At 44.6% G+C, this 25,730-nt stretch overlaps 1 protein-coding gene across 1 annotated transcript in view; it reads right to left on the bottom strand.

Annotated features, from left to right (window-relative positions):
• Positions 1–25,730, bottom strand: part of LOC141096336 (coagulation factor XIII B chain-like) — a 103,368-nt gene that overhangs the window by 23,103 nt on the left and 54,535 nt on the right. The window contains exons 5-6 of the mRNA XM_073582869.1: positions 23,690–23,866; positions 10,379–10,558 (exon numbers count right to left, since the gene is read on the bottom strand). Of these exons, the coding sequence (XP_073438970.1) occupies positions 10,379–10,558; positions 23,690–23,866 (357 nt within the window). The remainder of the gene's footprint in view (positions 1–10,378; positions 10,559–23,689; positions 23,867–25,730) is intronic.

Here is a 25,730-nt window from a genome sequence, read left to right on the forward strand (position 1 = left end):
CCTTACAGCCCAGTATCCAGCGTGCGCTTTCGACCAATGAAAGCCGAGGATAAAGAGAAAGTGTGTGCTAGATACTAGGCTGTGACGTGCGGTGAAATGCCACCCACAACCCAATCAATAAGAGGGGTGCGTATGACTGGGCCATGAGAGGGTGAATCCAGGAAATCTAGAGGTTGACGTGACATCAGCAGATGTCAGTGCCGGTTGTAGCTGGGGTCAAATGATTTGGACTGAGCGAGCAGCCATAGCGCCACTCACAGGCACATACAGTATGGTAGCAGAAGGCATTTACAAAAATACTTAGTTAAAATGTGTAAATCGATGGGTGCATTATACAATGTAGTGGACCACCTCTTTAATCCAGCAGGAGGCAGTCTTTTTCTGGCATGGAGGTGTGTGAAATGTAGGGGTCGTGAGGAGGCATGAGGACATCATTGTATCTACTGCGAGACAGGAAAGAAGAGTCAGGCTGTGGGGACAGAGAGCTTGAATATGATGAGTAAAATGTTTTGGTGTTTGTCTTTGGGGGGGAGGGGTTGTAGTTGGCTATCATACTGTTTTGAGGATGTCGGGTAACCATCATACCACATGGGAGGCTGTAATGGGCCATCATACTACATGGGAGTCTGTGGGAGGACCGTTATACCAAATGGGAGTCTGTGGTGGGATCATCATACTGCATGGAATGCTGGGGGAGGCCATCATACCACATGGGAGGCTGTGGGGAAACATAATACCGCATGGGAGGCTGTGAGAGGAGCATCACACTGTGTGGAGAGGCTGTGGTAGATCACCAAAGTTTGTGAGGTGTCTGTATTGGGCTATCACATTGTGTTGTGGGCTATGGTGGACATCATATTGTAGAAAGGGGGCTGTGGTAGATATTCTGTATGGGAGACTGTGATGACCATCTTATTGTGTTGGGGGTTATAGTGAATAGCTTACTATATATCTTCCTTCCTGACTTCTAATTAATCCCCTCCTGTGTATGCAAGCAGTGTCTCTACTGCTCCTCCCTCCTGATCACACCTGGGCCTGTTTGATGTGCATTTGAGCTGTTATAAATTCTTAGAGATTGGTCTGCCTAGACCCTGGTCTGCCATTGCAAGGATGCCATTATAAGGATAAATATTGAAATATGCCAGAATTGAGCCAGAAGTGACCAGAAGGTATGCCAAAACTCTGTTTAAAATACCACATTTCTTTCTGTCAGCTCCACACTTACTCTTACCATGCTGAAATATGCTCTAATGGTTTTGCCTCCATTACTCCTGACTCTCCTTCGCTATCCACACACCCCAGCACCCTCCAACCTAGTAATAATCTCTCCTTCCCTCTTGCCCCCCATCTGACCACCTCCGCTGACCTGCTCTTCAACTTCAGATCACTCCTAATAACCCACAAAACATGTCTCCCACTCTCCTCCTCTCACCTGCTCTGCCTCTCTCTGCTTCTCACTGCTGGCGACATATCTCACAATCCTGGACCCCCACAGCTCACACCTCCCATTATTACCCCCTTCTATCACTCCCAATCCAAAAAAACCACCCAAAATCTTTCCAACCTCAAATCCATGCCTTTGACGCCCACCACCCTTCTCCCTCTCCCTGTATCACTCTGGAATTCATGCTCCATCTGCAATAAACTCTATGTGATTCACGACCTCTTTACCTCTCGCAATTTTTCCTTCCTTGGCCTCACTGAAACATGGCTGACACCGTCTGACACCGCCTCCCCTGCTGCGCTATGCTATGGCGGCCTCCACTTCACCCACACTCCTCGCCCTGGCAACAGACATGGTGGAGGAGTGGGCCTTCTTCCTACTGCACCTTCAACCCAATCCCACCTCTACCCTCCCTTATTCTCCCCTCTTTTGAAGTCCACTCTGTCCGCATCTACTCTCCCTCAAACCTCCAAGTGGCTGTCATATACCAACCTCCAGGCCCCACCACTGCATTTATTGACCACTTTCTCTCTGCTGACATTCCCACCATCATCATGGGTGACTTCAACATCCCCATTTACAGCCACCAGTCAGCAGCTGCAAAACTTCTGTCACTCACTTCTTCCTTTCGATTTACTCAGTGGTCCTCCTCAGCCACCCACACAGACAGACACACATTAGACCTGGTCTTCACCCGCCTCTGCTCTCTTTCTAACTTCACAGCCTCCCCTCTCACTCTATCTGACCACCATCTACTCACTTTCTCATCCCTGTCCTCACCTGTCACCCATGGACACAGACACTGCCACTAATTTCTACAATGCCACTCTTGCATCAACTATTGACTCGGTCGCCCCTGTCATGCATAACAGAGTGCAACAAATCAATAGACAACCCTGGCACAATAACACCACTAAAAAGTGTTAGCGTAGCTGGTCTGGAGCCGGAATCTCCAAGAGTGGACCCTCTGGGCCGTGGCACCGAGGGGCCCCGGGTGAGCTGCCAGGTTGAACCGACCCCTATACAGGGACCGTTAGGGGCAGGCCCAGGGGTTTGAGTACCACGGTAGCCGGTACCGAGAGGGGCAGCTGAGGATAGACTGGAGTAGGAGTGTGGGGCTGAAGTGTAGATGGCAGAACAGAGCTGGCACACAGGAGACAGGAGTGGAGTGACTGTAGACTGGAACGTGGAGGGACTGGAGTGTAAATGACAGGACGGAGCTGGAACACAGGAGACAGGAATGGAGTAAGAGAGTAGACTGGAAGGTGGAGGGATGGCTGGAACAGGAACACAAGAGATAGGATTAGAGGAGGATGGAAGGACTGGAGCAGGATGGAACAGGAACACCGGAAGCAGGACTGGAGTAGGACGGCAGGACTGCAGCAGGATGGAACAGGAACACCGGAGACAGGTCTGGAGTGCAGCAGGGGAGACTGATAGCAGGACTACGAGGCTGCTGCAGGGATAACACGAGAATGGGAGTGTGAGACTGCAGAGAGCACACGAAGAAGCAGGCCCCAGTGTACTAGGAAACACAACGATCAGGCGCTTTCCTCAGGGGGAAGCGGCCTGATATGCCCCTGTCTGGTCTGCCATTGGTCAGGGGGTGCTTCCGGGTCAGGGCACAGCCAAAGCACAAGAGGCAGAAGGGAGGCGCGGCCTATGGCGCATGCGCATTGCATGCAGAGACGCCGTCGGCCGCGCGCCTGTCAGAGGTGACCGCCGTGGCCGTCCGACCGCGGGGGGCTGCGGCGTGGGAGCGATGGCCGGGTGAGTATGCAGAGATGGCGTGGGAGCGGAGGCCGGGTGAGTATGTTGGCACGGCATGACAGTAAGCTTCGGCAAGCATCCAGAATTGCTGAAAGGCGCTGGAAGAAAACGCATTCCCAAGGCGACTTCACTGCACTCAAACAAGCAACACTCGCATTCAAATCAGCTCTCACCTCTGCTAAACAGGCCTACTTTACATCCCTTGTATCTTCCTTATCCCACAACGCCAAACAGTTGTTCAATACTTTTAACTCCCTCCGCCGCCCACCACTGCCCCCTCCAACTTCCCTAATCTCTGCTGAGGACTTTGCCATGCACTTCAAAAACAAGACAGACCAAACACAGCAAGTCTTTATTATTCAACCACCACAACCCCTTTGTATACCAGACCAATGCCCAAACCCTATAACCTCCTTTTCCAACATCACTGAAGGGGAGCTTGCTCATCATCTCTCCAAATCACACCTCACCACTGTGCACTTGACCCCATCCCACCTCCTCCCCAACCTCGCCACCACTCTTATCCCATCTCTAACCCACCTCTTCAACCTATCACTAACTTCCGGTACCTTCCCTTCTGCTTTCAAACATGCTACAATCACACCTATCCTCAAAAAGCCAACCCTCGGCCCAACCGCTATGTCCAGCTATCGCCCAATATCGCTGCTCCCATTCGCTACCAAACTCCTGGAGCAGCACGTCCACACTGAACTCTCCTCCCATCTCTCATCTAACCTGCTCTTTGACAATCTACAATCTGGTTTCTGCCCCATCACTCCACTGAGACAGCCCTGACCAAAATTACTAACAACTACTTACAGCCAAAGCAAACGGACAATACTCTATACTCTTCCTTCTAGACCTGTCCTCTGCCTTTGACACAGTTGACCACTGCTTCCTACTACAGATCCTCTCTTCCTTTGGCATCAAAGACCTTGCCCTATCCTGGATCAACTCATACCTCTCCAACCGCACATTCAGCGTCTCCCACTCCCACACTACCTCCTCATCCCACCCTCTCTCTGTTGGAGTCCCCCAAGGCTCTGTTCTAGGACCCCTACTCTTCTCAATCTATACACTTGGCCTCGAGCAACTCATAAAGTCCCACGGATTCCAGTACCATCTTTATGCCGATGACACTCAGATCTACCTCTCTGGCCCAGACGTTACCTCTCTGCTGTCCAAAATCCCGGATTGTCTATCAGCCATATCCTCCTCCTTCTCTCTCTTCCTCAAACTGAATGTGGACAAATCTGAACTGATCATCTTTCCCCCATTTCACAGATCCCCCTTACCTGACCTATCTATAACAATTGACGACTTCACGCTTTCCCCCGTACCGGAGGTCCGCTGCCTCGGAGTAACCCTTGACTCTGCCCTGTCTTTCAAACTGCACATCCAAGCTCTCTCCACCTCCTGCCGCCTCCAGCTCAAAAATATTTCCAGAATCCGTCCCTTCCTCAACCTTCACTCTACTAAAATGCTTGTGCATGCCCTCATCATCTCCCGTCTCGACTACTGCAACATCCTTTTCTATGGGCTCCCTGCTAACACTCTCGCATCTCTCCAGTCCATCCTTAACTCTGCTGCCCGACTAATTCATCTCCTCGCTACTCCTCCGCTTCTCCCCTCTGCAAATCTTTTCACTGGCTTCCATTCCCTCAGCGTATCCAATTCAAATTACTAATACTGACCTACAAGGCCATCTATAACCTGTCTCCTCCATATATCTCTGAATTAATCTCCCGATATCTTCCCTCATGCAATTTCCGATCCTCCCAAGACCTCCTTCACTCCTCCACACTTATTCGTTCCTCACCCAACCACCTACAAGACATCTCCCGAATAGCCCTCATCCGCTGGAATTCTTTGCCCCAACACGTCCGGCTATCAACCACACTCGGATCCTTCAGACGGAACCTGAAAACCCATCTCTTCAGTAAAGCCTACAGCCTGCAATGATCCTCACTGCCCCCTCACCACTACTGGAGCTACCGCATCACCATCACGGGAGCTGCTGCAACCCCCCAACCTCCTGTAGAATGTAAGCCCGAAAGGGCAAGGTCCTCTCTCCCCTCTACATCAGTCTGTGATTGTTAGTTTGTTTACTGTAAGTGATATCTGTAATTTGTATGTAACACCTTCTCATGTACAGCACCATGGAACCAATGGTGCTATATAAATATTATTAATAATAATAATAATAATAATAATAATAATATGGGATGCTATGGGGCATCATAGTTTATATGGGGTTTGTGGGGTCACCATACAATGAAAGGGGGATCATAGTGGGTGAGAACACTAAGAGGCTTGAGTAGGGGCAAAATAACTGTAAGTGCCACAATATACACTCACTGGCCACTTTATTAGGTACACCATGCTAGTAACGGGTTGGACCCCCTTTTGCCTTCAGAACTGCCTCAATTCTTCGTGGCAGAGATTCAACAAGGTGCTGGAAGCATTCCTCAGAGATTTTGGACCATATTGACATGATGGCATCACACAGTTGGCGCAGATTTGTCGGCTGCACATCCCTGATGCGAATCTCCCGTTCCACCACATCCCAAAGATGCTCTATTGGATTGAGATCTGGTGACTGAGGAGGCCATTTGAGTACAGTGAACTCATTGTCATGTTCAAGAAACCAATCTGAGATGATTCGAGCTTTATGACATGGCGCATTATCCTGCTGAAAGTAGCCATCAGATGCCTGTTCTTAGCTGAGAGGAGTGGTACCCAGTGTGGTCTTCTGCTGCTGTAGCCCATCTGCCTCAAAGTTCGACGCACTGTGCGTTCAGAGATGCTCTTCTGCCTACCTTGGTTGTAACGGGTGGCAATTTGAGTCACTGTTGCCTTTCTATCAGCTCGAACCAGTATGCCCATTCTCCTCTGACCTCTGGCATCAACAAGGCATTTCCGGCCACAGAACTGCCGCTCACTGGATTTTTTTTCTTTTTCGGACCATTCTCTGTAAACCCTAGAGATGGTTGTGCGTGAAAATCCCAGTAGATCAGCAGTTTCTGAAATACTCAGACCAGCCCTTCTGGCACCAACAATCTTGCCACGTTCAAAGGCACTCAAATCACCTTTCTTCCCCATACTGATGCTCGGTTTGAACTGCAGGAGATTGTCTTGACCATGTCTACATGCCTAAATGCACTGAGTTGCCGCCATGTGATTGGCTGATTAGAAATTAAGTCTTAACACACAGTTGGACAGGTGTACCTAATAAAGTGGCCAATGAGTGTATATTCCTCTGTCTTAAAAAGTTGGGAGGTATACCCTTCTGTGACTGTGCCTATATGCTATCATAGAACTTATGCTTTGGGCCCCTTGTGATTTCTATGTATGTCATTGCTCAGGAGCATTAGTGCAATAAAGAGGCACTGGGGGTGATTTTTATAAGAAGCCACTATTGTAAGGAGGCATGTTGGGGGATCATTACCATTATGGAGGAAAAAATTGGAGGAACACATGAGGCATTACACAGGTCTACCAAAAATTGTTTTTCAGTTACTAAAGTTTTTTTTAATGGATTTAGGGTATTTTGAGGATAGCTTTTAGTTTTTGGTCTTTTGACTCTTGAACAGTGACTTAGGTAATGAAATAGCCTATATAATTATTCTGTATTTCAATTTGTAGGCATGCAGTGCTATAAAAACAACTTTTTGTAACCAGAATTCTACTGTAATTAAATAATTAACTTTTAAATATCTCAGAAAAGAGGCTAATCTGGCAAAGTTGAATACATAATATTCTTAATTAGCACCATGAACTTAATATAAAACTGTTCAGACATCGTTGACAACAAAATCACTGTATACCAGTGTTATTATTATTAGAAAGTACAAGGGATGTTTGTATTATTATAGCAAGTTATGGGGTTAGTATTATAAGGGATCAAGGGGGGTTATTATTAAAAAAGGCACATGAGACATTATTACGATATTGTACTGTATAGCTGTAAAGAGGCAAAGGGGAACATTACAGTACAGAACATATACAGTAGGGGCAGAGAGGGTGGGAGGGGCCACTGTTAGGGCACAGAGGGGCATTATTACTGTCCAGTGCACTACTTATAGCACTATCTGGTTTGCAGAAAGCCTAACAAGTCAAAGTATGGATGGAAGAGGTGGTTATGGTGGTCTGGGCCAAATTAAAAAGAAAAGGAACACCACTGTACTCTATGTGTCAAAGAAACTGGCCAAGGAGCTCAGAGACAGAATTGTGGCAAGTCACACATCTGGCCAAGGTTACAAAAGAATTTCTGCAGTACTTAAGGTTACCAAGAGCATAGTGGCCTTCATAATCCTTAAATGGAAGAAGTTTGGGACCACCAGAAGTCTTCCTAGACCTGGCCGTCCAGCCAAGCTGAGCAATCGTGGGAGAAGAGCCTTGATAAGAGAGGGAAAGAAGAACCCTAAGATCACTGTGGCTGAGCTCCACAGATGCAATAGGGAGATGGGAGAAAGTATCACAAAGTCAACTATCACTGCAGCCCTCCACCAATCAGGCCTTTATGGCAGTGTGGCCCGACGGAAACCTCTCCTCAGTGCCAGACATATGAAAACCTGCGTAGAGTTTGCTAAAAAACGCGTGAAAGACTCCCAGACTATGAGAAATGCAGATAAATGGAAAAAAGCGTGGATATCACCCGCTCTGCTGTAACAATAACGATCCAGGCAAATAGATGATGAACAATGGTTATTTATTTCTCATTTCTCAACGTGTTTCAAAGTCAGAGTGACTTCTTCCTCAGGAGATGTACAGAGGAAGAAGTCGCTCTGACTTCGAAACGCGTTGAGAAATGAGAAATAAATAACCATCGTTCATCATCTATTTGCCTGGATCATTATTGCTACAGCAGAGCAGGTGATATCCACCTTTTTTCCATTTATTTGCATTGAACCTGTCAGTGACCTGACTTGTGGATCTGCGGAAGCTGTTAACTCTGATGAGTCATATACGCCTGAACGTTGTGAAAATTAAGTGAGTGCAAACTAAGGTTTAAATATATATCACCACCAGATAAGACCCTATTTGCGCTTTCTCTCTCCTAGTGCTTTTTGTGAGACTATGAGAAATAAGATTCTCTGGACTGATGAGACGAAGATAGAACTTTTTGGTGATAATTCTAAGTGGTATGTGTGGAGAAAACCAGGGACTGCTCATCACTTACAAAATAGAATCTCAACATTAAAACATGGTGGTGGCAGAATCATGCTATGGGGGTGTTTTTCAGCTGCAGAGACAGGACGAATGGTTGCAATTGAAGGAAACATGAATGCGGCCAAGTACAGAGATATCCTGGGTGAAAACGTCTTCCAGAGTGCTCTGGACCTCTGACTTGGCCGAAGGTTCACCTTCCACCAAGACAATGACTCTAATCACACAGCTAAAATAACAAAGGAGTGGCTTCAGAACAACTCTGACCATTCTTGACTGGCCCAGCCAGAGCCCTGACCTAAACCCAATTGAGCATCTCTGGAGACCTGAAAATGGCTGTCCACCAATGTTCACCATCCAACCTGACGGAACTGGAGAGGATCTGCAAGGAAGAATGGCAGAGGATCCCCAAATCCAGGTGTGAAAAACTTGTTGCATCATTCCCACAAAGACTCATGGCTGTATTAGCTCAAAAGGTGCATCCACTCAATACTGAGCAAAGGGTCTGAATACTTATGACCATGTGATATTTCAGTTTTTCTTTTTTAATAAGTTTGCAAAAATTTCTACTTTTCTGTTTTTTTTTCAGTAAAGATGGGGTGCAGAGTGTACACTAATGAGAAAAAAATGAACTTTTTTTAATTTACAAAATGGCTGCAATGAAAAAAAAGAGTGAAAAATTTAAAAGGGTCTGAATACTTTCCATACCCACTGTATACTATGGTAAGTGAGATCTTTCCCCATGACGTGAATAGGCCCTTAAAGGGGTTACTTCATATAGGCAAACCCTGTTGCTTCCCATCCCATCACTTAGTATCATCCTCTATGAGCTAGAATGGGATATAGTTGGGGTATTTTGGGTACACAGATTATTAAGGCATTGTAAAGCATATCAGAATTGTACAGAACAAACTTCATAATTTGCTTATTATGGTTAAAATTCTGCCTTGTTCCTGAGCTATCTTGTCTGGTCGTATGGTCTCCAGGTCTTCATTTCCTACTGTGTTCAAAGTGCAGAAATATTCTGTCTGTGCTTTGATAAGCAAAGCCAGCAGCTCCCAGAGCAGTGTGTTGTAGATGTCATGTGTGATGTGGTCTGTGATTGTGTGCAGAGGGAGAGCAGAGGCAACAGATGCAGGTCCCACACGGAACTTGTACAGTAATCTTATGAACTTGTGACTTTGGCCAGACGGGATGCTGCTCGCGGTTCCAGAGTGTTATAGTTCATTGTAATAAAACTGCATTATATGACTCATTGTTCCCTTGCAGTAAGTGTCAGCAGTGCACATGTAACATTATTGTCTATAACTTATTATCTGCAGTATCAGGATAACACATACAAGATGAGATGGTAGGAATGTTGAGAAGGAAAAATTGTGCAGACAGCAACCTTTCCATCTTGAGACTGAATAGGAGTCTCAGGAAGGTGCTTTGTAGGTGAAATGAGCATGCTCTGACAGGCAAATACTGTTTTGCATGGAACAAGCAGGGGGGCTGCAGAGACATGCCAGGAGGGGGTGAGTATGATCTCTGACACTCCCGCTCCCCCTTCTCGGCTGACCCCCGGTATATGACTCGCGTATAAGCCGACAGGGGGACTTTCAGCCCCCAAAAATGGGCAGAAAATATCAGCTTATACGCGAGTATATATGGTACTTTGTTATAATAATAATAATAATATACATTATTGTTACTATTGTTATTTATCATTATTTGACTAGATAATATTTTGAGAAATAGGTTATCAACCTTGTTTTCTACTATTTTTAAAGCAAAGAGAGGAAATCTAGCATAGGATATCCTCCATTTAAATGGGTAATTCCTTGATGTTTTTATACATTTTGTTGTGTTGACTAGGTCAGTATTAAAAAATCATGTTATTCCCAAAGAGGGGTTCTAGAAGCCACATATTCGCAACTTCTTATATTGGCCCTTGTACTTAATCAGCTCAGTCACTGCTGCTTAATCAAGTTACAGATGACCAAATTCACTTACCTACACAACTAGGTGGAGTAGTCCAGTGTCCATTTTCACAATGGATTTGCTCAGAGCCAATTAGCATAAAGTTATCATCACAATCATAAAATGCCTTGTCTCCAGTACGATGTACAGTGGGGTTACTGAGCAGAATACTGTGGGCAGGTCTCGGTGGTGGAGGACATTTATTCTTTTTTTCTGTAATAAACAAGTGAAATTTCCTTATTAATTATCAAGCTAATGTTTTGAAGATAATATACAGTATTAAAGGGGTTTTCTAAAGTTTATAAATTAAATTTAGTTAGTTAGCATGAAAATGTGCAAGTTTGTTCTTAACTTGATTTTTCTATCTGCTGTCATTCTTGTGCAATGACAGCTTTTATCTTTTATAGTGGACAGCTAGTTTCCATGGAGTTTGACCATCAAAATCTGTCCGAGAGAGCGCAGTGCTACATTCCAGGAGAGGACTTAACTCTTAACATCCCATTCGGCTCTCTCCAACTCATTGACTTCTATACAACAGTTATCTGCTCACCTCTCTCCCCCTCCCTGTCAACGTCTGAAGAGGTGCTGTTATAAATCTGGCAAAATCAACACCCAAGCAGCTTTCACAGAAGGTCTCCTAATCACGGCTCTCTGCTCTCGCTGACTAGAGTTGTCTTCTTGTTCAAATGCCCTTATTGTTATATGAAAATATATTGATAAAAAGATACATGTCACAGTCTGACCTATGGGCCAAGTCTGGCCCGCAGGGTGACTATATTTGGCCCGCAACTCCAAGCAGACTATCCCTTGCCTGGCATTGCACTTTCAACTGTATCAGCATCTTGTATTCCGATACAGTTGACAGTAGTGATGGAAGAGGGAGCTGTCAGTTGATGCTCCCTCCGCTATCATTCTCCCTTTGCATCTGACATCTCGGTGCAGCGGGCGTGATGATATCACTACAACATGCCTGGTGTACCGAGCATTACATAGGTTCAGAGCACTCTCTGCCAAAACTGGAGCAGTTGGGGAACAACGAGAGGTAAGTATTTTTTTTTAATGGAAGAAATTCTCCAGCTCCACGATGTTGTGATAAACAGACTTCTTTATTCACATCAGTCGATTACAAAGTGGGAGTAAAATGCCAGCATAAGAAATGCAGATGCTTGCGTTCTCAACGCGTTTCTGGTGTCTATGCACCCTTATTTATGGTTGTGGTCCCGTGGAAGCGCTAGAGCAGCGCGAAACGGCCATTGTCAGCCCATAGCATTCATGTCACTTTAACTCCGACCTGACATGTAATTGTTTGTGTCAATAAAAAAGAGATTTACTTCATCCCGTTGAGTGCGACATTTTCCTCTACATGGATTCAAAGATTTGATTGCTGCGAGGTCAAGCACCTGGGAGTTCCAAGACGACTGCATGCTACCTGACGCATACCACCAGCCGGCATATGGTAACAGCGGTGCCGTCCGCTTTTTCTACTTTGTTACCCTTAGTTATGTTCATGACTAAGTGGCTGCCCACTGTGTTTTATAGCTATAATGTACTGCTCTTGAAAAGCATACTCTCATGTGGGAACACAAACATAAAACAGCTCTAAAATAGTGTTACATTGTTGTACGGCTTATGGACATAGCTTCTTCTCTTTGAAAACAGCTAGCCTGTTCCTGCTCCATAAAAGAGGGATAACTGTTGGACAGCTTGATAGCTTGATCAAAGCAACAGTTTAATCATTTTGAAAATAGTAAACCTGTTGCAGATTCCAAAACAGGTACAATTTTTTCACTCCTAATTGAGACACTGTAGTAGTTAAGAAGCCAGATGCATAGCTAGGTTGGATCAAGGTGTGTGTGTAGCGGACTTCTGAGTGGGCCCTAACCAGGTAAGGCAGTTTTTAATAATCATGTTAAAAAACACCTTCCCAGTGAAAAATAGGCCAATACCCATAATATGAAAAATAATGACCAGAAAAAATCTAGGCATACCCTACAATAGGCCTATCTGTTGGAGCAGTGGTGTGGGATGACATCTATGGTCCTGGATTATTGGGAATTTTTTGAATTTTTATGTCCAGTTTTTTGCTTCCTTCATCTCTGTTCTCTCAATACATTATTTTCCCACCTACATAGTCAGGGTGAGTTAGGGGAGTGAGGCATAGTCTTCGTTGAGTGGGGGCGCCAAAAAATCATTTATTTTAGGGTGCCAACCTTCACAGCAAGATAGGCTTACAGATAGGCCTATTGTAGGGTATGCCTAGACTTTTTCTGGTTGTTATTTTTCATATTTTGGGTATTGGCCTATTTTTCACTGGGAATGTGTTTAACATGATTATTAAAAACTGTTTTAAGGGAATTTATGTTCACTTTTGATTCAATTCCTGGGATAATTAATTTGGTTCGAGCCCTAACCAGGTAACCCTGATAACAACTATAGTAATGCACCCTTATAGTGGATGTAGGAGAACCTTGCAGATGACCGCGCTGTTACTAAACAAAGTCTCTATAAAAAGACCAACACTGATATTACTGCCATAAGGTGACCATATAGTGGGAGATATCAGTCCTTCAGAACATGTAAGTGATTACAGTAGTTATTGATGGTGACTTTCAGCTGACATTCTTCCTGGGGAAGTCATTCACTTTCCCATCTGGCCCAGACCAACATGGCAACTTTTTCCAGTCAGGGCTTGGCTGCAGAGATTACAACAAAGACACATTTGACTTCTCACATTTCAGGCACTGTTCTCATCTATCCCCAACCTGCACAAAATCCTTATTTTGCTGATGCCCCAATGATGGTCCGCTGCTGCCGTATGTGTCCCTATTACTGAACATACTGTGCGATACTAATTTTCCTACTACTGGAGCCCTAGATTCCCCTTTCATTGCACTCAAATTATGTTGTCAACAAAAGTGCCCAACAAACACTGTAAGATACCCCACAGTGAATTTCTCCTCAGGACCCTCCACATGCTGTTAGGGTTGGCGGAATGCACCAAATGAAATATAATAATAATTAGGTGCGTTCGCAACCTGGGGTCCACCGTGCAGAGATGAAACCTGCTGCGGAACAAGATGGCGGTTGAACGCCGAAAACACGTGGGTTAGATGTCACCCGGTGTGAACAGCGGCGAACTCTTACTTCACAGAGCAGCAGCAACAAAGTAATAGAAACCTGTTCCCTGTTAAATGTCACAGGGCTCAGCTGATATGGCATGAGTGAGGTCTCAGCTCAACCCCTAGAACATGTGGATTCGAGTCTGACCGGACCCACAATGTGCACGGCGTCACACAAGCGATGCCACTACTTGGCGCTGACGCTAGGCACTGACTCTGCCTCCTACCTGCACTATCAGCCTAGGCACTAGTTGGCAGGGCTCAACAACTCATGTATTCCAAGGGTAGGGGTTTCATAATGAGTCAGTCACCAGAGACAATCATATGTGCATACAACACACACCACAGGGTCTATACTAGCGCACAGCAGTGCGGCTGTGACATCCTTTTATAGATCCCAGTCTGCCAGGACCTTGCTAGTGGACCAATCCGGGCTCGCTTGAGGACCTGAGCACCTGACAGCCAACCAGCAATGAGAGGTTGCCACCTCATGAGCATGCTCAGTAGGGCGAAACCCGGACTTAGTCTCAGGAACGACTGCTTGCTGCTGTTGATTGCTATAGCTGAACTAGGAGAGGCAGCAGCAATCAATCGCACCGCATGGGTCTGAGCAATACGCTGAGACCGATGTCTCTGCAGAGCAGGATCTACTGTGGCCGAGATTGAATGGTAGACCGCAGGAGAAGACATGGCTTGGGATTCCTCCTGTGCAGAGGGAGAATCCTAGCGCCTAACACATGCACTGTATAATGATCATACTGTAGCCCACTTCCCAACTCCTCCGAGAAAGTAAGGTGACCCTATCATAGTATGAGCCTCAACTGTGTCCCCCACACAACCCTACATGCACTATAATGGCCCCACACTTCGCACTGTATAACGGCCCCTCACAGCTCTCTTAAACAGTATGATGGACGGCACAGAAATCTTCACACTGTATAATTGCTAGAATACAGTATAAAAGTTCCCACATGGCCCTCCAAATATTATAATAGCCCCCACATAGCCTTCCATATAGTATAATGTACCCATAGTCCTCCATATAGTATAATGCACTCCATAGTCCTTCATATAGTAAAATGCGCTCCCTATAGTCTTCCATATAGTATACTGTCCTCCATATAGTATACTAAAGTCCTCCATATAGTATAATGTACTCCTCATAGTCCGCCAAATAGTATAATGTACTCCCCATCGCCCTCCATGCCATATAATGCACTCTCGATAGTCCTCCATACAGTATAATACACTTCCCATAGTCCTCCATATGGTATAATTGTCACGCCAAAGCAGGCGGAGCAAGGTTAGTGAATCCACTTGACCACTGAGGACGCTGTGGAAGCTGAACCCTAGGAACCAGCCGGACAAGGACGTCAGATTAATTGCAAGGCTTTATTTAGACTCTTAAACAAGAGAACCCACAAGGGAGAGCCCCCTGGATCGAAACACTGAATTACCCTGAGGGAGCTCCAGCGAGCGAACCCCTTAACAAGGATTGACCCAGGACAGTCAAGGAGGCTCAAGTGCAACAGCTCCAAGACCAGAGGGTCAGACCCAAGAGGAACAGTGGAACTGAGGGGAGGAGAGAGAGGTCCAGGGAACCGGAGAAGGTGAACCAGAAGGTCCAGAGGGTACCGTCAGAGTCCACAGGTAGATGGTAGGTAGGCAGGACACCAGCACTAGAGGAAAACACTGGGTATTAGTACAAGGCAGAACAAGCAGGCGCTGGTCTGGGACCTGAGAAAGGCAACTTAGAATAATGCACAGTTTCCCAGGCACCTCCCAAAGGAAATGAGGGCCTTAAGTATACACAGGCCTCTCAGCGATTGGCTGAAAGGTGATTACAGGAAAATGGTATACTGGCTCTTTAAACCATTTGACAGCGGCGCACACGTGCCCTATGCTAACTTCCCCGCAACCCGGAAGTGAGGAGACACGTTGGGATGACACCGCAGCCTGAGGGGACATAGCGGGAGCGCGGACAGGGTAAGTAAGATTGCTGGGAACAGGGGAATGCCTGCGGCCAGATGGGGCCCGATCTCCCAGTATCCTAGAAATGGGTCCTGCTGACCAGATCATTACAATAATGCACTCCCGTAGTCCTTCATACAGTATACTTCACTCCCCATAGTCCTCTATATAGTATACTGCGCCCCATAGTCTATAGAGTATAATGCACTCCCCATAGTCCTTCATACAGTATTCTGACCGCCACGATTCAAGTTTCTCACTGATTTAAAAACAAAAATACAATACCTCTCCTTCTTGTTCTCCCACTGCTTCGGTCTTTGCAGCGAGCGTTCTTCTGAAGCACCACACATTTCAGCGTAGCAGGCAACACATAGTGATGTCATCACACCCGCTGTGCTGAGATGTCAGATGGTGCGGAAGAACGATGCTCCCTCTTTCATCATTACTTTCAACCAGGATGCCGATACAGTTGAACTTGTGATGACGGGTGGGGGTTCTGGTGCCAGCATTGGAACCGCCCTCCAGTTCCCAGGCCCCATAGCGGCCACATGGCTTGCAGCAGTGCAGGGATATTGTGTCTCCCTGCTCTGTTGTAGAGTTTAACTGCGCATACCAAGAGAGTTAAAAGTAGTGTAGGTCTGGATGGACCCCTTAGAGCATGGGGTCTGGGGCGTCCGCAACCTCTGCCCATCCCGTTAGCTTCGTTACTGTAAGAAACCATTACTTTTTCACATCAAAACAGTTAACCTGTTCCTTCTTATATAAAGGAAAAAATTTTGGATGACTTGTATAAAATGCTTCTTCAATAATCAATAATTTTTTTTTTTTGCGCCATCTCATGTAAAAAAGAATGGCTGCCTCCATTTGCAGTGCCTGTGTGTAAAGTCCAGCAAATTAGTTATCTTCCATCGAAATGGTATAATTTTTGGAGAATTTTTACAATTTAAGCCTAAAAAGCCTGAGCAGAATATCATTTGCCAATGAACACTATCCATTTCCACCTTGTCATAGAGGTTAGGGTCACTAGGACATTAATAAGGCTGTGTTTTAATTAAAAAGTGCAATTATCAGTATCTACTGATGCTCTTATTTATGATAGTCATCAAGGGATATAATTATTCAGTAATAATTTTGATATATTTTTTCTATGATAGGGTTAGGGAATTTTTTTCTGGCATAATTTGACATTGTACTGTAATTAAAAAAAACAGACCTACTCTAGGGTCATGTAATATGCCAAAGTCATATAATCATTATAGTACATTGGAAACTGCTACATGTGGGACCAACATTAAATATAAATCCTCAACATCATAGGAAAAATCAAATGACATGTTTTTTTTACAACAATTCCCCTCAAAATGCCCGTCTGGGTGAGTGGACACTGCAACTGTCATCTCTTGTGGTCCTGTGTGCTACCGTCACAGGTAATAATTGGTTTTGTGCACTAGCCTTCTTATCTGCTATCAGTCCCACTGTCATTGTTTACTTCTTTCCCTATCCGTGGACGATAGGCATCAGATATTATATCTATCAATTTTTTTGTCTGAATTAAGTCAGTCTGGCATGTGTGCAATATATACCGTATATACTCGATTATAAGCTGATCCGAGTATTAGCTGAGGCCCCTAATTTTGCCACGAAAAACTGGGAAAACTTATTGACTCAAGTATAAGCCTAGGGTGGGAAATGCAGCAGCTACCATTAAATTTCAAAATTAAAAATAGATACCAATAACAGTAAAATTAATTGAGACATCAGTAGGTTAAATGTTTTTGAATATCCATATTGAATCAGGAGACCCATATAATGCTCCATACAGTTCATGATGGCCCCATAAGATGCTCCATACAAAATATGCCCCATATAATGCTCAATAAAGTTCATGATGGGTCCCATAAGATGATCCATACAAAATACATCCATATAATGCTGCACATAGGTTAATAATGGCCCCATAAGATGCTCCATAGAATATGCCCCATATGCTGCTCCATACATCTTTATGGCCCCATATGCTCCATAAAGGTTATGGCCCCATAAGATGCTCCATAGAATATGCCCCATATGCTGCTACATATATCTTGTGGGCCCCTTAAGATGCTCCATAGAATATGGCCCATAAGATGCTCCATAGAATAATATTCCCCATATGCTGCTGCGAATATAAAAAAAATGACATACTCACCTCTCGTCGCTGGGGGCCAGGTGCCGGTGTCCTGAGCAGGCGGGGACACCGGCACACTATGGGGACCAGGTGCCGGTGTTGCCGCTTGCTCAGGGTCCCGACACCTGCGATATTCACCTGTCCCTGTCCCCGTTCCCCCGCTGCACGCTGCTCTGTCTTCTGGCTCTCTGCAGTGACTGTTCAGGCAGAGGGTGCGCATTAACCATGTCATCGCGCCCTCTGGACTGAACATCACAGCTAGAGGACACCGAAGACAGCGGTGCGCAGCGGTGGAAAGGGGACAGGTGAATATCGCATATGCTCCCCCTGTCATCCTCACCCCTCCGGCACGTCTCTGCAGTCCCTGCTTCTCTGATGCCGGCAGCTCCTTCCAGTGTTCAGTGGTCACGTGGTACCGCTCATTAAAGTAATGAATATGCGCATATTCATTACTTTAATGAGCGGTACCACGTGACCACTGAACACAGGAAGAGCTGCGGCGCCGGGGACCATCTGAGAAGCAGGGGGTGCAGAGACCGTGCCAGAAGGGGGTGAGTATGATCTGACAGCCACGCTCCCCCTCTCCCGCTGACCCCCTGGTCTATGACTCGAGTATAAGCCAAGAGGGGCACTTTCAGCCTTAAAAAATGGGCTGAAAATCTCGGCTTATACTCGAGTATATACGGTATGTTCTTTGGATACAGCAAATATGGATTTTTCCTAATAGTCTCCAATAATTCACTTTGAGTAATTATTCTACTAACACTGTTTACAAAACGCATTAGTATTATACCATTTTTCTGTCTCCTACATTAATCCAAAAGGATTATTATCATTGTACTTTCTAATTTTGAACCTTTCATCCTTCTATTTGTTGGTAATTATTTTTGGTACAAACTAACTAAAACTATCTTAGGGTGATCAATGAGTGGAACAGGCTGCCATGAGAGGTGGTGAGTTCTCCTTCAATGGAAGTCTTCAAACAGAGGCTGGACAGTCATTTTTCTGGGATGATTTAATGAATCCTGCTTTGAGCAAGGGGTTGGACCAGATGACCCAGGAGGTCCCTTCCAACTCTTCCATTCTATGATTCTAAAAAAAACACTTAGCATGGCTTTGCGGTGTATCGCAACTTAAAATACCAGTACAACGGGTATGGAAAGTATTCAGACCCCTTTACATTTTTCACTCTTTGTTTCATTGCAGCCATTTGTTAAATCCAAAAAAGTTCATTTTTTTCTCATTAATGTACACTCTGCACCCTATCTTGCCTGAAAAAAAGAGAAATGGAGAAATGTTTGCAAATGTATTAAAAAAGAAAAACTGAAATATCACATTGTCATAAGTATACAGACTCTTTGCTCAGACATTCATATTTAAGTCACATGCTGTCCATTTCCTTGTGATCCTCCTTAAGATGGTTCTACTCCTTCATTGGTTCCAGCTGTGTTCAATTAAACTAATTAGGACTTGATTTGTAAAGGCACACACCTGTCTATATAAGACCTCACAGCTCACAGTGCATGTCAGACCAAATGAGAATCATGAGGTCAAATGAACTGGCAAAGGAGCTCAGAGACAGAATTGTGGCAAGGCACAGATCTGGCCAAGGCTACAAAAGAATCTCTGCAGTACTCAAGGTTCCTAAGAGCACAGTGACAGCCATAATTCTTATGTAGGGGATTGAGCAGAAGAATATCCCTTTAATGCTACCTCCCATTTAAGGAGTTCTAATAGTAATATGTATTGTAAATAATGAACAGTTCTATATGATGTTTTGGTTCTGCTATACTACAGTGTATTACCTCCAGTTTATTGGTACTGCCACATTATGTGTTACCATGATGTATTATACTGTATTGTATATTGTATTATGTTTTGCATATTAATGTATAAGCTTAGGGTAAGCCAGTGCATCCCTTGGGTTCAATAGTGGAGGGCACTATTAGTATATAGCTTCATAGACTGGGTAAGTGTAGTTCTGTAGTGGGCTACTAGATGGGCATATACTAGTGGGCCTTGTTAGGTATAGCTGTAGGAAGTTTCTAGATGTTTTAGTTGGAGCACACACATAGTTAACTGTAGGAGGAGCTGCTATGGGTTAAGCTAGTGTAGGTTGTAGGAATTAGTCAGAAGGGAGAGCACTCCCGACAGGTCCACATGGGCTCTAAGCCCAGGATGCCATAGCGGCTATGCAATGTTGTGGAAAAGCAGAAAAGCACGGGCACAGTCAGACTGGTGCTGGATAATATTGGAGCACCCGGGGAAATTGCAGTTCATGACAGCAGCAGGAATGGAAAAGGAAGAAGTGGTCCAAGAGTCGTGCAGGATGCAGAGTATTCAACATGTGGCAGATCTTAAATAGGGCTGAAGCCTTTAAGTCTGAGGCGAAATGGATAAGTGGGATCCCCTATGTACTGAGGTCCTACAGTAGAGAAGCTGCGGTACCGCCAAGGGTGCTACTACCCCGTAATGTACGTGAGGGCGAAGAAAGTAAGAAAGGGAAAGAGCAGGAGGAATGCTGTGTGGACTGTGATGCAACTGATGTGTCCAGGACCATTGAAGAAGAAAGTAATATTGTTGAATTGGCATCAGAACCGGTATCTGCATCTGTTATTTCATCCTCATGCACTGGAATCAAGTGTGCAGGAGCTGGGTCGCATTGCAGTGGAATCCCTAACCGTGGACTAGCAACGAGAACAGGTACACCAGTAGATGCTGATGATAATCCTGTGGGAGGAGGTCAGGACACCAAAGCCCCGGTGTCCTTGGCTGCGACTACCATCCTGGCCCCCTCTTACACTTAAATGGAAGAGTTTGAGACCAACAGAAGTCTTCTAGACCTGGCCATCCAGCCAAATTGAGCAATCGTGTGAGAAGAGCCTTGGTGAGAGAGGTAAAGAAGAACCCCAAGACCACTGTGGCTGAGTTCCACAGATGCAGTAGGGAGATGGGAGAAAGTTTCACAAAGTCAAATATCACTGCAGCCCTCCACCAGTTTTACCTTTATTGCAGAGTGGTCCAGATGGAAGCCTCTTCAGTGCCAGTTGTATTAAAGCCCACATAGAGTTTGCTAAAAACACATGAAGGACTCCCATACTATGAGAAATAAGATTCTCTGGTCTCATGAGACAAATATAGAACTTTTTGGTGATAATTCTAAGCCGTATGTGTGGAGAAAACCAGGCACTGCCCATCACCTGCCCAATACAATCCCAACAGTGAAACATGATGGCAGCATCATCATGCTATGGGGGTGTTTTTCAGCTGCAGGGACAGAACAACTGGTTGCAATTGAAGGAAACATGAATGCGGCCAAGTACAGAGATATCCTGAATGAAAACCTCTTCCAGAGTGCTCTGGACCTCAGACTTGGTTGAAAGTTCACCTTCCAACAAAACAATGACTCTTAACACACAGCTAAAATAACAAAGGAGTGGCTTCAGAACAACTCTGACCATTCTTGACTGGCCCAGCCAGAGCCCTGACCTAAATCCAATTGAGCATCTCTGGAGAGACCTGAAAATGGCTGTCCACCAACGTTCAGCAAGGAAGAATGGCATAGGATCCCCAAATCCAGGTGTGAAAAACTTGTTGCATCATTCCCACGAAGACTCATGGCTGTACTAGCTCAAAAGGGTGCTTCTACTCAATACTGAGCAAAGGGTCTGAATACTTATGACCATGTGATATTTCAGTTTTTCTTTTTTAATAAATTTGCAAACATTTCTACATTTCTGATTTTTTTTCAGTCAAGATGGGGTGCAGAGTGTACATTAATGAGAAAAAAAATGAACTTTTTGAATTTATCAAATGGCTGCAATAAAACAAAGAGTGAAAAATTTAAAGAAGTCTGAGTACTTTCCGTACCCACTTTATACTAACAAATAATTTTATACCATATTCAATTGGCTCCTAGAATTAAATTATTGGTGTATATTTGAGTTGGACTTTCGGAAGGTCTCTGAATATTTACAAGGTTTAGTTAGTCTAAGTGTGCCTTAGAGGTATCTCTGTTTTTTATTATTATTATTATTATTATTATTACTATTATTTTTGGTGTGTTCTTTAATATGTTTTAATAAACATTATTGCAATTTTAAAGTATTTCATGGATCTCTTCATTTTTTTTAGATACTCTTAACCCTGAAAAAGCTTAATATATAAATTCCAACATCACGAAACAATCACTGACCTCAGGGAGACCAGTCAAAGAAAACACTACGGCAGCCGGCAAAGGCGCTCAATCACAGTGAAATCCTAGGTGCATTGCTCCCTGGGAAATACGAATATGCAAATAAAGTCTGTAGAGCCTCATTTAAGAGTCTCAAACACGGGACTAGCTAGATCTTCCTCCAGGGAAGGACCCAGCCAAGGAGTGGCTCCTTTCGGAAACCACCATTACCACCATATTAAGTGGCCCTTTAAGTCAATATCCAGCTATTTACGAGTTTACAGATATGACATATCTGAAAACCCCTAAAGAGCTGGATATTGACTTAAAGGGCCACTTAATATGGTGGTAATGGTGGTTTCCGAAAGGAGCCACTCATGGCTGGGTCCTTCCCTGGAGGAAGATCTGGCTAGTCCCATGTTTGAGACTCTTAAATGAGGCTCCACTGACTTTATTTGCATACTATATAAATTCCAACTCTGCAGTTATTAATTGGAGCTGTACCACAAAAACTTCCTCCTTGTGTGTCCACCTTTTTGTGAAATCGGTACGTTATACTGATAATACTGAGAACATGAGTCTATAGCAGGCTACGGATACTGAATAGAGATGGTGAGAACTGATTTGCAGAACTGGGTCCATCAGCCAGGTCAATAATCTGAGGCCATTGGATGTGAGCCCTGTGAACCGCTTTTTACGGGATGCCCGATTCCTCTTACATTAGTCGGCCTGTCATGTCATTATTGTGGCATGGCGGGCATGTAACGTTGCACCAATTTGGTTAATCAGAAGAAAAAAATTATGGTAACTGCAAAAAAAAATGTACCATAAAAATAACCTATATTAGTAATGTTAAAATATTAGTACTTATAAGCACATATCCATAATATCATAATATTCACTACCTAAAATTACAGACCTATGGGGCCATCTATGTGATGTAAGGGTATAGTCTGATAAGGATAGGATACCCTGACGTAACCATATCAACCCCCCTTCCTTGCACTGGAGGTTTGCGCCCTAAAAGGGAAAATTGCGCCTAGCTCACCGATAGCTGCCCCTAATGCACCCTACTAAACCCTAGTAAACCTGGACTACCATTTATGTCCAACACTTAAAATAATCAAATTAACATATAGTGTATCAAATCCTTACAACGTAAATCCAGAAATATGAAGCTGCACTGTGCAGTAACCAGATTTACATACCAAGCCTGAATGAAGCTGATCAGTCAATAATATTCAAGAAAAACAAGGTTCCAAAGGCATGATAAACTGGATAGTTCTATGTCAAAAAGGTAGACGTAGCTGTCATCATGTCCAAACAAATGCCGCAAGATGAGGCATCACAGGACACATAGGGAAATGGTGTCTCATAGGTAGTGTGCACAGTATGTATTGAGCGCTCACCTTAAATACACCTGTACTGTGGTCTCCTATTAATAAAGAGCATGAATAAAGGTAAGGCCTCTTTCACACTTCAGTTTTTTGCATCAGTTCAAATCCGCCAAAAAGTCAGACAAGCGGATCCGTTCTCAACTGATGTGAACGGATGGAGAGAGAGAGAATGACACGAATCTCTAGTAAATTCACTGCAAAAAAAAAAGTTGTTTTTTTTTTTTGGGGGGGGGGGGGGTTGAATTTACTACAGATTCGTGTATGTCTTATCTTGGCTTGGGCTGTGATTTGTTTAATCAGAGGAAGAGCTGCGTATGCTGGGAGGTAGGAGATGGTTCTCAGAAACAGCAGCCAGAGAGCACTGACGTGACCGCTGGGCCGGGTCCTGCAGATCAGTGTGCACCATCTTAGGTGCTGAATTACTAATAGGTAAAATACCAATCCGTATCCGTAATATAACACTCTGCTTCTGTGACACTAGTATGTCGGTATTCTGTTCCCTAAAATACAGATTACCTTCACAAATGGGAGGCTGGGGGTCCCATCCAAAGGAATAGCACTGGATTAATTCTGAGCCTTTAACAGAGTAGGATTCTTTGCAGTAGAAATGCACCACATCGCCTTCTGTATATATTGGTCTTACTGGGTAGAATCCGCCATCTTCCACAGCTTGCAACCTTCCACATGACATTTCTAAATGAAAAGGAATTCAAGTTTTATGATCTTATTAATCAAATAGAATAAGCTATCCTGTGAACTGCCTAAGGTTGCACTCACACACAATGTAATAAGATCAGTCTGCACTCTATTGCATACATGCGCTTACTTATCTGCAAAGTTTTAGAATATGAAATGCTGTTCTTTTAGTTTGGCTTACTTTTCTTTATATGTGCATAAGACCTCATTCACGCGTCAGTGATTTTTCACGTATGCAAATGTAAGGAGGTGGCAGGGACCCTGACGTGCCTCTTCTCCCCTAGTAGCTGCTCACAGGATTTCATGTGGCACCTTCTTGTTCATTAATGTGAAATGTAATGTTTATGTATTGTAATGTCATGTGTCTGTCAGGTAGTATGTCTAGGCTTAGGGCTAGGATAGGATCTTAGATAGTATAGGACTGTAGGGGATTAGAATAGAGGGGGGCACATTAGAGATAGAGACTAGAATAGACAGGAGTGTTAGCTAGATACATGCAGCTTAGGGTTAAACAACTGGGAGGGGTCACAGAGCAGAGCAGAACAGCACAGAGGAGGGAAGTGTAGGGGCACTTCTTGATTAGAGGTAGAAGCCCGTGCATCCTTGCCCAGGGTAGGGTGCATGCAGTATTGAGTCCAGACGGATTGCTGGCCGTGGGGATAAAGCTGTGATGGCAGTAAGGACCTCCAGGTGGTGAATAGTGCAGTCAGGCACCAGCTCAACAGGACCAACCCCAAGAAGAATCCGAGGTCTAAGTCCGGGGCGGGAGCAGCTGAGATGGCTTTCCCGGCACCTTTCCCAATTGGAACCAGAGGAGGGGCTGACAGGGAGCTGGTGAAGTGGAAGGCACAGATGGGACACGGATTGTCTAAAGAGTCTGCCCAGATGGCAGGGAAAAGGAAGACATGGACAGAACGGATTCTGACTAGAGATACAACAGCGAATGCCGGGAGAAAAGAGAGAGAGAGATTACAGAAAGAATAGAGTCTGCCCGGAAGGCAGGGAAAGTGCAGAATACGTGGCTCTGTGTGAATTGTGCTGCCCATGTATTGAATATACTGCTGTCTAGTAAAGTTAAACTGTTGGAAAAAGACCGTCTCTGAAGTGATTTGTGGAGCTCATGGATGCGGAGCCGACATGTCAAAAGCTGAGGGGAATCTGGCAGAGCCTGCACGTGTAGCAGAAAGGACTGCATTTTATCTGTGGGGCGCCAGGGCGTGGAAACACTACAGCTCGGTGCCATGACTACCACCCTGGCCGCCTTTCACAAAATCCAGTCTTAGTTTCACCAGTGTGTTTGACCCATACATCAGATTTTACCGTCAGTTTCATCAGCGATTTTCTCATATAAATAAATAAATTACAAGCCTTCCCCTATCCATTACAGTGTTATTCATTGATCGAACACTGATGCCATTTGTGCGCTCTCTGTGATTTTCATGGACCCTTAGACCTATATAAGTAATTGTGATCCACGATCCAATTAAAAAACGCACATGTCTGTGATTTTTATGTGGACACACGGTCCGCAAAAAAACTGCCATGTGAATAGCCCCATAGATTATAATGGGCATGTGTTCTAGTGAAAACAACAAATAGAACGCATACGTGAAAAATGAATGGACATTTGAATGATACCTAAGACTGCGTTCACATGTATGGGTCATGCTGCATCTTTAATCCACAAGCAGCTCCGTGCCACTGTTTCGAATTCTGCATAATGGGAGCATATCCACAATAGTGAGACTGACATCCTGGCATGGGCAGGGAGATGGAGAAGAAACCCTACCTCTCTGCCTTATCCCTGCTCTTACACACAACCCGATATGTCAGTCACACTACTGTGGGCGTGCTCCCACCG

The sequence above is a fragment of the Dendrobates tinctorius genome, unplaced genomic scaffold (genome assembly GCF_039654945.1).
Source record: "Dendrobates tinctorius isolate UK_male_01 unplaced genomic scaffold, ASM3965494v1 ptg000074l, whole genome shotgun sequence".
NCBI classification, from domain to species: domain Eukaryota; kingdom Metazoa; phylum Chordata; class Amphibia; order Anura; family Dendrobatidae; genus Dendrobates; species Dendrobates tinctorius.